The sequence below is a fragment of the Lissotriton vulgaris genome, chromosome 8 (genome assembly GCF_964263255.1).
Source record: "Lissotriton vulgaris chromosome 8, aLisVul1.2, whole genome shotgun sequence".
NCBI lineage: Eukaryota > Metazoa > Chordata > Amphibia > Caudata > Salamandridae > Lissotriton > Lissotriton vulgaris.
The window spans coordinates 1174107691-1174122150 of NC_141696.1; the positions used below are offsets into that span (position 1 = coordinate 1174107691).

General features: G+C 47.2%; 1 protein-coding gene across 1 annotated transcript in view; it reads left to right on the forward strand.

Annotated features, from left to right (window-relative positions):
- Positions 1-14460, forward strand: part of NEK5 (NIMA related kinase 5) — a 416861-nt gene that overhangs the window by 220599 nt on the left and 181802 nt on the right. The window contains exon 12 of the mRNA XM_086935035.1: positions 8667-8848. Coding sequence (XP_086791161.1) covers positions 8667-8848 — 182 coding nt within the window. The remainder of the gene's footprint in view (positions 1-8666; positions 8849-14460) is intronic.

Below are 14460 nucleotides of genomic sequence, written 5' to 3' on the forward strand. Positions count from 1 at the left end.
GTTCCTTTATGGTGCCGCCCTTTCGGGACTTCCCGGTGGCCATGCTTCACCAGACCCCTTGCTGTGAGGGCCGGGCTGCAGGCGGGGGCCAGTCAGCAGGGAACGCCTGGGTAGAGCGTGTCCCGGTGCCCGGCGCCTTGTCACACAAGATGGCGGCCCCCGCGACTGCTTCTCACTGCCGAGATCGATGTTGGGGCAGGCACCACCCAGCGTGCGAGGGCCCGGCGCAGCCACAGTTCCACCCCCGCTGTCCCCGCTCCGCCAACTCCGTCTCACTGGGTGCCGTGGGGCTCCGGGTCTCGAGTGTGGGCGGCCCAGGGCTCACTGCGCAGCGTGGGAGTGCCAGGCGTTGTCGAGGCCCAGTCGCAGGGCAGGAAACTACTCCCGGGGAGCCCGCGTGGGTACAGGCCACCAGCCACGGAGGTCGCCAGCAGAACTGCCGATGCAGGAGGCCCAGTGAGTCCAGCACCACGTAGGAGCGCCCCTCTGTGTCCCCCAGCTAGCAGGCGTCCGTCATGCCGCCAAGTCCTCGCCGCCCCTCGCTGCCCCCACAATCCCGGTGTCTAGCCCGAGTCCGATGGGCTCTTAGTGGCAGGGGGCAGAGCCACAGGGGAGAGCCAGCAACAGGGGGAGAGCGCAAGGCTAGGCCCAGGCAGGGCGTGCAAAGTCACAAAATGGCGCCCGCCTGTTGTCCCCCGGTGTCACCAGGGCCTATGGCGAGGGCAGTCACCACTCAGCCTGTGAGGGGGCCCGGTGTGGGCGCCGATCGCTCTCCGAGCTCCCCGCTCCGCCGGTGCTGCTTCGCCGGGCGCCGGGGGGCCGCCCGTTCACTCCCGCTCCTCACCTCTGATCTCGAGGCCGTCCGCCAGGCACCCCCATGCGCTCCACCGGCAGGCTCCGGCAATGCCCGCGGACTCCAAGGGTGTGCAGCTCAGGTGACAGGAAGATGTGGCAGGCCCGCAGAAGCCCCCATCCAGGGATCTCAGGGGGCCTCGCGCTCCGCAGCGCGGGTCGGGCCTGCCGTCGCTTCAGCCGCCGGCTTCGGGTGCACCCGAGGCGGCGTCCGGGCTCCGCCCACCACGGCCTCGCTTCCCCCTCTCCGCTCGTCGCAGGCCTCAACGGCCGCAACAGTCCGGGGCAGTATCGGGAGGGATTGCGTGCCGGCGACCGGCCACGCTGCACTCCAGCACTCCTCCTCCGTTGTGGTCACTCCAGGCCCCCAGGAGAGCGCTCAGGCCGGGCTGAAAGCTATAACTATGCTATTAAACGGCGGCCGGCGGCGGGAGCTCGAGAAAGCACGTCCGCTCACACCGCCATCTTGACCACGCCCCCGAAATATGGTGTTTAAACATTTAATAAACTCATGCTAACTTAACACAATATATAGAAACGCAGTAACCATATGACAATGCTCTATGCCGCGACAGATACTTCAATGTTGCTGAGGTATGGGGCGGGGGGAGGCTGGGGGACTGAGGGCAAGTTTGGGACATGTTTGTTGAGTGGGGTGATATTGGGGCGGGGGAAGGGGGGGGGGGACAGGTGACTAAAGGATGGGGGAATGAGTTGTTTTGCACATGATTGTCTCGAATGATGCTGCTAGAGCGTCCAAGCCCAGAATGCCTGTTGCTGCCTACGCCACTGCGTTTACGCCTAGATGGCGGTTGAAAACATTGAGCAAAGGCCCGTTGGGGCCATAATGAAAGTGAGGAGCTGGAATGTGAGGGGTATGCTAGATAAGATTAAGCGGGGTGCAGTGCTAAGTGCTAAGGCTGGGGAAGAGAGAGAAGGTGGATGTCCTCTTCCAGAGGGATTGGCACTGATCGGAGGGGACTGGAATGACTTCATGCACAGCCAACTTGATCGATTTAGACCCGGGGGCGACCCCATTGCGGATACTCCCACTAAACTGAGTTATATGGTGCGGGGCATGGGTTGGGTAGACACATGGCGACATCTCCACACCTACGAACGAGAATACTCCTATGTCTCGGCGGTTCACCACTCGTTTTCGAGACTTGACTATATATTTGTCCCTACTTCTGTGGCGGGGAGGGTTGCCTCGGCGTCCATTCTGCCGCGGGGTCTCTCGGACCACTCTCCGGTGGTAATAGAAGTCACATTAGACAAAAGGGGACAGCCATTTTGGTGGCGCCTCTCCGCCTGGAACCTGCAGCAGGCAGCCTACCAGCAGCATATAGGGGCAGCTATTGCTAGCTACTGGGAGGAGAATTTAGGTACCGTGGCGGACGCGAGAACGGCTTGGGAGGCCCTGAAACCCACACTGCGTGGGATAGACATAGCCTGGTGTGCAGCAGCGCGCCGGAAGCGGAAGGAGGAAATAGTGAAGGCAGCAGCGGCGGTAGAGCTATTGGAAACTTAATGCGAGGCTGCGAGTCATCAAGAGGGAGTGGGGCAGCTGCTCCTAGCACAGAAATCATACGCGTCCCTACTACTAGACGAGGACTGACAGATCTGGTTGGCAACCAGAAGTAGAATATACCAATGGGGTGACAAGTCTAGCACAATGCTTCACAATGCTTCACAGGCTTTGCCAGAGCACATTTCAGGCATATGAGATGCCGGCCCTTAAAGATGACACCGGGGCCTCCATTTCAGACCCGAAGGAGCTAGCGGACAGCTTTGCTCACTACCTTGCGGCCCAATATGCTCCGCGGGAATCTCTCCCAGCACTGGATGTTGAAAAATTCATAACTGACCTTCCGCCTCGCGCACTCCCGGATGGCGTGCGGGAGCGGCTCAAGATCCCACTATCAGCGGAGGAACTAGGTACATCCCTTGGAGAGCTTAATACCGGCAAGGCCCCTGGGCCTAATGGGTTCCCAAGTGCATTTTTTAAACAATATCACCTCCAGCTGGGGTCACACTATAGGGCGGCCCTGGAGGCGGCGAGAGAAGATGGTCTCCTGCCAGCAGATTGGAGGCATGCAGAAATCGTAGTGTTCTGCAAGCCCGGATGTCCCCCGACCGCCACGAGTCGTATCGTCCAATCTCCCTTTTAAATATTGAGGCCAAAATATTGGCCAAGGCCCTTGCAAATCGACTACTCCCATACATCACGGACCTGGTTCACCCGGATCAAAGAGCAACGAGACACAATATCAGGTGTGCGCATGTGGCGGTAGAGGCGATGGTTAAGACCGGGGATCAAGCGGCGCTACTACTAGCAGACATTGACAAGGCCTTAGACTCCCTGAGCTGGACATTTCTATTTGCGCTCGTGCCCTGTCTCAATCTAGGGCCACATTTCATGTCTTATATTCGGCTGCTGTACACCGACCTGACAGCCACGGTGAGAGTGGCGGGAGAGACGTCGGCGGCCTTCCCAATATGGCGGGGTACCCGACAGGGGTGCCCCCTCTCGCCGTACCTCTTTGCCCTGGCTATGGAACCGCTTGCTGCATGGGTCCAGATGGATGCGCAGCTGCGGGGTTTTGAATGGGAGGTGGGACACTCTGATAGAATCGCATTATATGCGGACGATGTCCTGTTCTTCCTCACGGCTGTGAACCGGTCCGGGCCACGGAGAATTTTCGGGGAAGTGTCGGGGCTGTACCTGAATCCGCGGAAGTCCACGCTCTGGATGCTTGCCGATAGCTCCGGGATTGGGGCGTGGGCATCGGTACTGCAGAAGGCGGCTCAAATACCTAGGGGTGTTTTTGACGACCTCGCCGGCTATTGCTTGGGAATGTAATATAGTTCCGGTATGGGACAAAGTACAACGGGAGATGAAGTGCTGGTCTCGTATGCCCCTTGATATATACGGCAGGTCAGCAATATTCAAGATGGTAGCCCTCCCCTGTTTGCTATACCAGCTGCAGAATCACCCGTACCCGATCCAATTGCAATGGTTCAGACAGGTTAACTCCGCTCTAGGCCTCTTTCTTTGGGCCGGAGGGGCATCGAGAGTGGCCCTGCGTTTCTGTTTTTTGTCCACATATTGTGGGGGACTGGCGACGTCAGATATGTTGTCATATTACCAAGCATCACACCTAGTGATATTAAATAATTGGTGGTATGGGGACAGGGGGGACCCGGCCTATGCCCTTGAGAGGTACCTGATGAACCCAGACACGTTACACACTATTCTGTACTCGGCACGGTTGAGAAGAGGGCTGCCAAGAGCAACGCAGGTGGTATTTCAGCTCTGGCGACAAACATTGCGTCGTATGGGATGGTGGGGGAAATTGATGAGGGAGACCCGCTCTGGCACAATGGGCAGCTGCCGGCGCTGGCGTCGTTGCAGGGCTCCGGAGGCTGGGACTCGATAGGAATCTCTACACTGGGGCATGTCTTGAAGGGCACTACACCTAAATCATTTCAGGAACTCAGTGAAGAATTCAGTATGCCATGCACGCAGTTCTTTAGATACCTACATTTGAGACATGCCCTCACTCCCACACTAGAACAATTAGATACCCTGCCAGAATTCAGTCCAATAGAAGCAAAGGTGTTCATGGGGGACCTGGGGGAGAAGAAAATTTTCCGTATACATCAGATGCTGGTCACTCACTGCTCTTCTGATTTGCAGCCCCTACGGGATCGCTGGGTGAGAGATGTGGGGGACCTGGGAGAGGAGGACTGGCGAGAAGCCCTTGAATCTCCTAGGGGGGCAGCTATTGCCGTGCGCCTGCGCCTGATACAGTTTAAGTATCTACATCGTGCCTACCATACCAGAGAGAGATTGTGGAAGGCTGGCCTGCTCGAGTCTCCGATGTGTTTGAGATGTAGCCAGGAGACAGGTGACCTCCTACATACAGTATGGGGCTGTAGTGGCCTAGTGAGATTTTGGACTGGAATATGGAACTGTCTGTCTGACGTTTTGGGGTGGGACCTCCCTCGTACTCCAAAGCTGGGGCTGCTGCACGTCCTGGAGGGGGTAGGAGGCAACATTTACAAATGACACTTGCTCCTGCTGGGCCTAACAGTGGCAAAGAGAGATGTGGCTCAGGCCTGGAAGGACCCCAGGGCCCCCACAGTGGTCGGATGGAAAAAGAGACTAGACTTTTGCATGGGTTTAGAAAGACCGGTGTTCGAAGCCAGGGGCTGTCCCAAAAACATTATAAAATATGGAAAAGATGGGCGGACTACAGGGGCCTATGGCTTGAGCCCCCGACACAGGTGGGAGGCGAGGAGGAGCGGGTGTGATGGGCGTATGGAAGCTAAGATGTATTCACTATTCTGTATATCTATATTATGGACAGTATCGGAGAGACGTTGTGCAAAGGGGGGGAAGGAGGGAGGGACTGGGAGGGTCTGGAAAAGGGGCCAGGGGTTGGAGGGAAGTTTTCTAATGACAAAATAAATTGCTGATTCTGATGTACTGTACTTGCTACAGCTTCTCCGGAATGCGGAGTGCTGTATCTTCTATGCGATTTTCTCAATAAAAAAAAAAATATTACATTCCTACATGTCCTACTTTTAAATACCATGCACCTTTGCTTGTGGACTACAAGACCTTCATAGGGGTCATATTTGATATATCACTTTTTAAACAGCTAGAGTCAGGCTACAGAGGGTAGGCATGAAGCCATGTTTGCAATGCCAATGAAGTAAATGGCACAATAGGTGCAGCAGTCCACAATTGCCATTTAACTTCCAGGGCTGGGTCCACCTTGTACCATATACCAGGGACTTCTAGGTAAATTAAATATTACATTAAATTAAATATACCATTTAGGAAATTGTTGGACCTGGTCCTCTCTGCAGTCTCACCCCAAAAAATGTTTGCTTACTTACTGCCAGTTTTTTCTGAAATTCGGTATTCTTGGCCTTAGTATTCTGTGGACTTTACCACTGTTAACCATTACTAAAGTGCTTGTGCTCACTTCGCTAAACATGGTTTGATTTATATATACCTAATTGTCATATTTAATTTACTTTTATGACCCTTGCAGAGTGGTATACCATATACCCAGGGCCTGAAAATTAAATGCAACTAGTGGGCCAGCAGCACCTATTGTGCCACCCACTTCAGTAGCACTTTAAAACATGTCCAAGGCCATGTCGATTTGGCATTTAAATCACCTTGTATAAGCCTTAAACTCCCCTTTTATTACATATAAGTCCCCCCTAAGGTAGGCCCTAGGTAACCTATAGGGCAGGGTGCTATGCAATTAAAAGGATGGACATGTAATTTTAATTTTACATATCCTGGTAGTCAAAAACTCCTAAATTCGTTTTTCATTACTGTGAGGCCTACCCCTCCCATAGGTTAACATTGGAATTTCCTTATTACATTTAAGACGCTGTAATTTCTATTTGGGAGCAGGTAGACATATCATGTTTTGTACGTATGAAATTGTGTTGATAAACACTCTCTAATGGCAAGATCAGATTTTTCATTGTAATCTTGAAAATGCCACTTTTAGAAAGTTGCAACTGGTGAGTTTGGCCCAACTGTGGACTAGGGTCAGGTATGGCCGGAAAATTGTACAAATGTGGGGTAGACCCAACCCTCGTGTCAATTGGATGCGCTTCCCAAATTTACGCTAAGATCAAACAATATATTACTTATGTATGTTCGTTTTTATTTTCATTTTTCTTTATGAAAGCTAAAAAAAAATCAAATCATGAAAAAGAACACAATGTAGTCATTGCACATTTTGTGTACGACAATGCAAAATGGTCATTCAAACCATATCCAAACATAACAATAACAATACAACGTATCAAAGACGATTCAAATCGAATAACAACAAACTGGACAGCACTTTTTTGTATATCAATATTGCATGATATAATCAACATTTGCTAGTCCTATAACACTCTGGACTATCAAATAGATGGTGTCTAGTACAAACATTGGGAATTCTTAAAAAATCCTACTCCAGGGGTGCATAAAATTATAGTGACACCCTCAGGGAGGAAGAAACTCAATTTAACACTCCTCAATGTTTGACGGATTGCCAACGTGTTTCGAGTCCCGGGCAATAAGTGCAGAGGCTCTTTTCAGGGCTTCTTAATTTTAAAAGCGATAGTGTTGTCTGTAACAAGTATACAAAAAATTGGTTATAAGTTGGTCATTGTCAGGGCTCCCACCCTACTGAACATTATAGCACTGCCTCAAATATATTTATGAATTTACCCAATGGGGAATATCGGGTGGACAGTACTTCTTCTCTCACGCTCAATTTTCGAATGAAAATTGGTGAACCAGTTTTTTTTTTCCGGAAAGTCTGTCCTTCATTCTTTTCAATTAATGGCTGGGTAGATGACTCTGGCGGTCAAATGTTTTCATTCGCCGCTGCTTTTGTTCATGAACAGTCTGTCGCGTATAGCGCGGCTGTTTCTTCACAAGCGTTCTTTTGAATGCAGAAAGCGCAACTGGTGCGGCTTGCTTCTTGGACTGGGCTTTAATCAATTCTCACTCTGTTACAGACACCTGACAGGAAGTAAGATTCAGCGAGAAATGACCCACAAGCAGTTTCGTGAGGATTGAAATGTTTTCTACACTTTTCCGATGACCGTTGTATTGCTTTACAGCTTTCTAATATGCAACATGGTGGTTAACCTGAAAGTATAGAAAAACTTTTCCTATACTTTCTGAATGGCCGGTCACTGACACTGGCTATACCAGTGCTTGGTGAAAGCACCTATCATTGGTAAAGCAAATAGCTGTAGCCAATATAGTACATGAGAGGGACGGAAGAGAATGGTGACAAGACAGAGGTGCTAAGGGCCGACTTGAGGGGGGAGCAACAAAGGTGCTGGGGAAGGGAAAGAATATTTAAACAAAAAACGATCCTAAACTGATTTGGAAGGTGCCGGGGAAGCAACATACAAGGGGAAGTGCGGATGGGAAAGAAAGCAACACGAGTGAGAGGGGTGTAAAGGGGAAAGTGCCACATGTGGGGCTGAGCAAGAACGCTGGCACGCCCATGGAATATAAAAAGAAAATAATGTCAAGATTGCAGGCAACATCAGCAGTGGAAGGATATAACCAATGTCAGACAGATATTGGTGGAACAAACACATAATTACTGGTGAGGAAATCCATCGAAGAGGAAACAACTGAGACAGACAACGAAGCTATCCAATCGAGAGCAAGGGACTCACTGAAAGGGCACTTGATTTATATCTATTAGAAAAAAAGGCCTGGCCAATAAACAGGTAAAGGTTTTTGTAGCGGAGACCTAAAAAGTAGTATTTCTCCAAAATGGAAACTTCCCTAGAACCCATAGAAAATATGGAGGTGTCTAGAATATTTTCTTAGCCTGAATGTACACCTAGTCCAACCTTTATTTGGAGCAGCTGCACTTTGAGTGGGAATGGGATTATGATGTTCCCATTATTTCATTTCCAATATATCAGGTTTTGCCAGTGTAACCCATGACCATCCACTTGAATCTCCATTGACGACACCCATAGTCCCCTAACTTCCCCAACATCATAATTGCCGAAAATACAGTTATAAAGTGGATTTCTGCATCTGAAATTTCAATCTGCATCTATAAATGTCCACAAATCATGTGTCCCTGAATCAGGATCTAGGCATCTGCGCATAGAGGTGACACAATTTGATGGCCTATTAGACACACAATGGCACAAAAAAGTGGGAATTCGGTGTTAACTTTTCCTAAATATTGTGAATGAAACCCTTTATAGACCTATGGATCCACTCTTCTGCTGTTGTGTTTTTCCAGCATTGGAGCCCGCATGTGGCGTTGGGAGGACGGCCAGCTGCTGTTCAATGTGGACAATATGGCCACTACTATGCTCAGCTAAACAACATCCAGAAGAGGCCATTTGAGCAGCCACAGGTTCCTCAGGGGATTCAAAGAGCCGACGAGTATTATGGGCCGAGAGAACAAGTGCAACCACAGTGGTAAGTGTAATTTGTCATCCATTTATCATTGTTGGGAATTTTGAGGGAATTTTCTGCAGAAATGTAGATACTTCGGAATTTTTTTTAAATGTAAGCTTCATGTAAAATACTGCAAGCGAGTCAAACTTTTCAAGTGACATCGGAGGCAAGGGCATCTTAAAAGTCCTGTAACTTTGTTCTGTGTTGCTTTTTCTCCTTCACCACATGTGTGAAATACAAAATAAGTTGTGAGCGAGCCATGTAATCAAGCTACTTGAGTGTGAGGAGCATTTATTGTCCAAGAAAGGTTCACAAAAATCCTATTAAATGGCTTCCATTTATTGTCTCACATTCTTACATTCACATGTTTAATATTCAGACATTACAACAAAATCTAGGGATTCCTTTGAAGGTTCTTTTTAACAGATATACTGGCCAAATTCTATTGATTTTTAAATACTCTTGTGACATGGCTGAGGTGATCCTTTCTGTCACAGCTACTCAGCCTTCTGGACATTCCTTAACCAAACCCTGGTGACAATTGGTGGGGATGTAAATTGGTAATGGCAGCATGAAAACTGCACCCAGTAATTTTTGGGTGGTCCAACAAATCAAGATGTAGGCTCCAAGAGGACTTACTTTTGTCTATAGAACTTCTACGAAAGAAAAGATTTTCAACATAAAAATAAACTATATAACTCAAACATCTTGTTTGGTAAATACAAAAACGAGTTTGCAAATCAAATGTAGCACAGTAATAGTTGCACATTGAGATTATTAGTGGATCATAAATAGTCTTCATTTTCCTTTGCTTTTTATATTGCCATCAATTGAAAATTATTGCATCAACCCCATATTTTTTGTGTGTATTCAGGCAAGCTCTTGATTGAAAACCAGTTGTTCTATGTTTGAGCACCAATCTATTCCCCATAACCATGATGCAATTGAGGAAGCTGCTTCTGATCTCCAACATCTAACGATGTCTCATTTCACGATCATTACACCCACACCTAGTAGGGTCAGCCCTCCCCTTGGGACCCCAACCTCATCCATAATTCCCAACTGAATTATTTTGGGAGAGAAGGCGAATGGCCGCCCCAACACCAGTGATATTGTGATTTGTGCTAGTAATATATAATTTCAGGATATTGCCCTATGCTATGAAGGAAATCTCCTTCAACTATAGGGCATCTTGTACAAGTTTGGGGACTGAGACAACACCCTCTTAATAACTACTTTGTTAGTAAGGTATGTCCTATGTAAATATTTGCTTGTACCAGGCTCAGTCTGACTGAAACTCTTGGGGTGCATCACAGCATCTCTACAATCAGCCTCATCCACACGCCCAGGTCTTTCTCACATCATGTTCTGTTATCAGACAGGACAGTTGGGGAATTAGAAATGAGAGAGCAATATGCTTTCAAAATGCCACTCCTGTATATAAATGTATCTCAAAAGGGCTGCCTGTGATCAATGGGCTTCCAAAGCGTGTCTCAATTGCAAATATGTGAACAATTGTGATGTATGAAGTTCATATTCACCCTCTCGCGGTCGAAGTATTTAGTGTGATCTCCCTCTAATATGTCTCCCCAGATATTTCACAGTCCGGTCCCATGACTTAAACCCTTGCAGTCGTACTGTGTGTGTCAAGTATGTGCCATTCCAGAGTCGTGTTTGTTTGGTAAATCTACCCTCATAGCTCATCCATTGGAGACCTTTAAGCTCCATTGAATTGGAATCTTGGTTCTTAGAGGAAGTGACCCTGGAATTTGGCACCCGTGTAGGAGTTTCATCACCGCTCGGTGCCTGCCGCATTGTGTATGCAAATGCATACATGCATTTATAGCATTGTGGCGGGGGGTGCAGAGAGCACCGCCCGCCACAATGTTATAAATGCAGGATGCGGCCGCCACTGTGGCGGCCGCATCCTAATACCACCCACGGGACCCCCGCCCTTATGGCGGGCGCTCCCGAGTCTTGATAGGATGGGGGCGGACGAAGTCCGCCCGTCATCCTAATGACCTCCTATGTGTCTAACTTTATTGATAATAAGTATTCAAATGTACTACTGAAATGCTTTCACTGGAGAACACTAGTGATTCTTAAACATGTGTTTGTTAGCGTTTGACCTAACCGTGAAGAAGTGTAGTTCTCATATTTGCACTTATGTCTCAAGTTATGTTGCATTTATTTAAAAGTGCATTTCCGGTGTAATCATGACTCATTTTCCTAAGTTACATTTATATTGTTGCACTTATTTTGAAGTAAAACGTGCATATATAATCATGTATTCAAAGTTCACATTTAGTGCTTAACTAAACCTACTTGATGAGACCTAGAAATGTATTTTTCTGTTTGCCTTTACGTTCTCTACTCTGCCAATGCGGTTTCAAGGCTCTGTTAGTTAGAGAAAAGAGTATTATGTATCCGTGATAGGGAGGTCTGAGAGAGAAAATATTGGCAGAGATGTGGAGAGCTAAATTGGCTTAGGACGCCTCCTATTCATCATGTATCAGGAACGGTGTGATACTCAAGGTTGTTGTGAGTGTCCAGGTTTCATTGAATGAGAAAATCTGGATTTGTTGCCATCACAGGGTAAAGTTCACCACCATTGGTCCCTGGAGGGATGGTGTGAGGTCCGTGTGGCTGAGGAGGCATCTGTGTGTTTTAATTAGCATATACACATATATGTTAGTGTTTAGAGCAGATCCTTTGGACCTTGGGAGTTACAGACCTCTCTGCTTGCCCTATGCTTGCGAGTGTAAGGCTATATGCTAAACACTTGATTCCCTTTAGAGGATTTCTACTGAAACCCTCACTTTGCTTCCACCTTCCTATATTTCTAAATTCCCAGCTAAACTTTTCTTATGGACCCTTTTGTAGTTAGATATAAGGCTTAGGCTTCTTCTTTAGAAATATTCATGTTTAGCAGAGTTTATCAGAGGAACACCGAATTGCATTCTTTCTGTATCTGGATTATTCTGACTGCAGTCTTTATTGGCCTTCTGTTGTCAAGCCAGAATCCGTTTTGGCGCTTTAACCCCTTGCGTGCTGATGACAGAATGGTTCCGTCATCAGCATCGGTTGAGCTGTGCTGATGACGGAACCGTTCCGTCATGACTCCGCCCGCGCAAGGCGGAGTCAGCACAGGCGGAAAATACGCCCCGCACGCAAGGGGTTAATATACTTGTTGTAAAGCTCCACGTTCATAATACTTACTCTGCCTATTTACTGGATTGATTTTTTGGGTGTAATGAACTCACTTAACCATAGCCAACGATTCCTGCTCCTTATTGTGTGGCCAAATGCTAATCTCTTTGCCTCGTGGTAAACCATAAATGTCTATTGCATGGAAATGCGAATCGCGTTCTAATGTGCCATCACCTTACTCAGGAATGCTATCTGATTATGGTTATTGATTATATTTTGTCTCTTACCATTTTAGCTCTTCTTTTTTCAGTATGCTGGTTAGATTCCACACCTAGAAATGAGATGGTAAGCTAAAAGAAACTCATTGTCTGGGGCCATATCACTGAATGTTTGCAGCATTTCTGCTATGTGTGTAACAAATCACATTTTAAGGCGAAGAATAGAGTAGCGTGGCTTGGCAAAAAAGGACCTGAAGAAGGAGCTCGGAGCAAGGTCTAGCCATTTTGTGGAGCTTCCATGGTTAGCTTCATGTTCAGTGAGGACAGGAAGAAATGTTGACTGAATGACCTTCAGGATACTTTGGGCAGATTGGCTAGGTATTAGATTATAGATTCTGTGTGATGCAAAATTTAGAGCACAGTCTCTAGGTCCTATTCCACTAAATATACTAATGAGAGTTATGTAAACCTCAAACCTCAGGAGTACCTAATAAACTGCTTAAATAAAGGCACTCAGAATACATATCCTAGACTCCCATTAATATTAACACCTTTATTAAAGGTCAGCCCTGGATGGCATCTTCATAAAGGTACCTGCCAGCTTGTGTTTGTGCCGCATGCCCGGTGCACATACCCTCAGCTCAACTTTTGAAGTCTTCTTGAACAATCTTTTCCCCAAGCTATTGTTTAGGGTTATCATATATTTTGATTGTGCAATACAGCTACCAAAAAAGGTAGAGACCTCTTCCACTATATTATGATTGTGTTCTGCCCGAAACCTGTCAATGTGAATGACCATGTTTGTACGTTTGTGTTTTTTTATTTTAAATGTTGCCTTTCTAACACTTATTGTACAATGTAGTCATTTATATATTAACTAGCAGCCCGTCCCGACGTTGTCTGGGTATGAATTGCTGCCGGCCAGTAGTATATTGTTTTGTAGGATTTCGTTTTGATAGCATTTCTTATCTGTGACAGGCCTGTGAAACGCTCCGATTCACAGTGCACTGCTGATGCACTTAAGAGTGCGCGTTCAATAGTTTGTCAACTCGAGTTTCTCTCCTTTATTTTTCCTTGCAATATTATATAGCGCGAACTCGACAACATGGCATGAGCACAATTTACATTACAGAAGAACTCATTCATTTGTGGTAGGCACGGGGAGACAAAGCGATTTGCCTGGAATCACAAGATGTTGAGCTGATGCCGAGATTCGAACGTAGCTCCCCAGCTCTAAAGTTAGCAATTCTAGAACTTATGACGGGAGGTGTGTCTAAAAGTGTATGTCGGTGCTGGCCATCAATGAGAGAGACCTGTGCATTTTTCAAATGGGTGGTGAAAAAATATGAGTATGTTGCTGGAGATGTGGGCCGCCGTGCCACCAATGTACTTACCGGGGAAGGGTAAACACCCATTATTCCGCAACTTTCTTTCCACATACCATCACTCCGCATACTTTCATTACGAAAGTACCATGACTCCGCAATGCCATTATAACGCATGGCATTACATTTTATATGCTTTTACCACGGATACATTTACAACGAAATTCGTTGTAAATGCATGAATGGTAAAAGCATGTCTTTTTTTATTGTTTGGATAAGGTAAGTATGGGTATAGGGGTATATGTTTTGGGGTACTGAGGTATATGTTTTGGGGTGTTTGGGTATTTTAAGGGTTCAGATATAGTTTTGGGTTATGGGGTACAGGGGTAGTTTTAGGGTTTAGGGATAGGTATGGGTTTTGGGGTACAGGGGTATTTTTAAGGTTCAGGGCTAGGTTTGGGTTTTGGGGTATTTTTAGGGTTCAGGGATAGGTTTGGTTTTTGGGTACAGGGGTATTTTAGGGTTCAGGGTTTTGGGGTACAGGGTTATTTTTAGGGTTCAGGGCTAGGTTTCGGTTTTGGGGTACAGGGGTATTTTTAAGGTTCAGGGGTAGGTTTGGGTTTTGGGGTACAGGGGTATTTTAAGGGTTCAGGGCTAGGTTTGGGTTTTGGGGTACAGGGGTATTTTAGGGTTCAGGGCTAGGTTTGGGTTTTGGGGTACAGTGGTATTTTTAGGGTTTAGGGATAGGTTTGGGTTTTGGGGTACAGGGTCTATTTATAGGGTTAAGATGGGTTAGTGTTTAAGGGTGTTTGGGTATTTTAAGGAGTAAGGGTGGGTTATGATTATGGGGTGCAGGGGTATTTAAAGGGAGCAGGGTGGGATTAGCACACGATATGAGACATGGCATGAAGGGTGGAACGTACACTGGTGTGCTGCATCC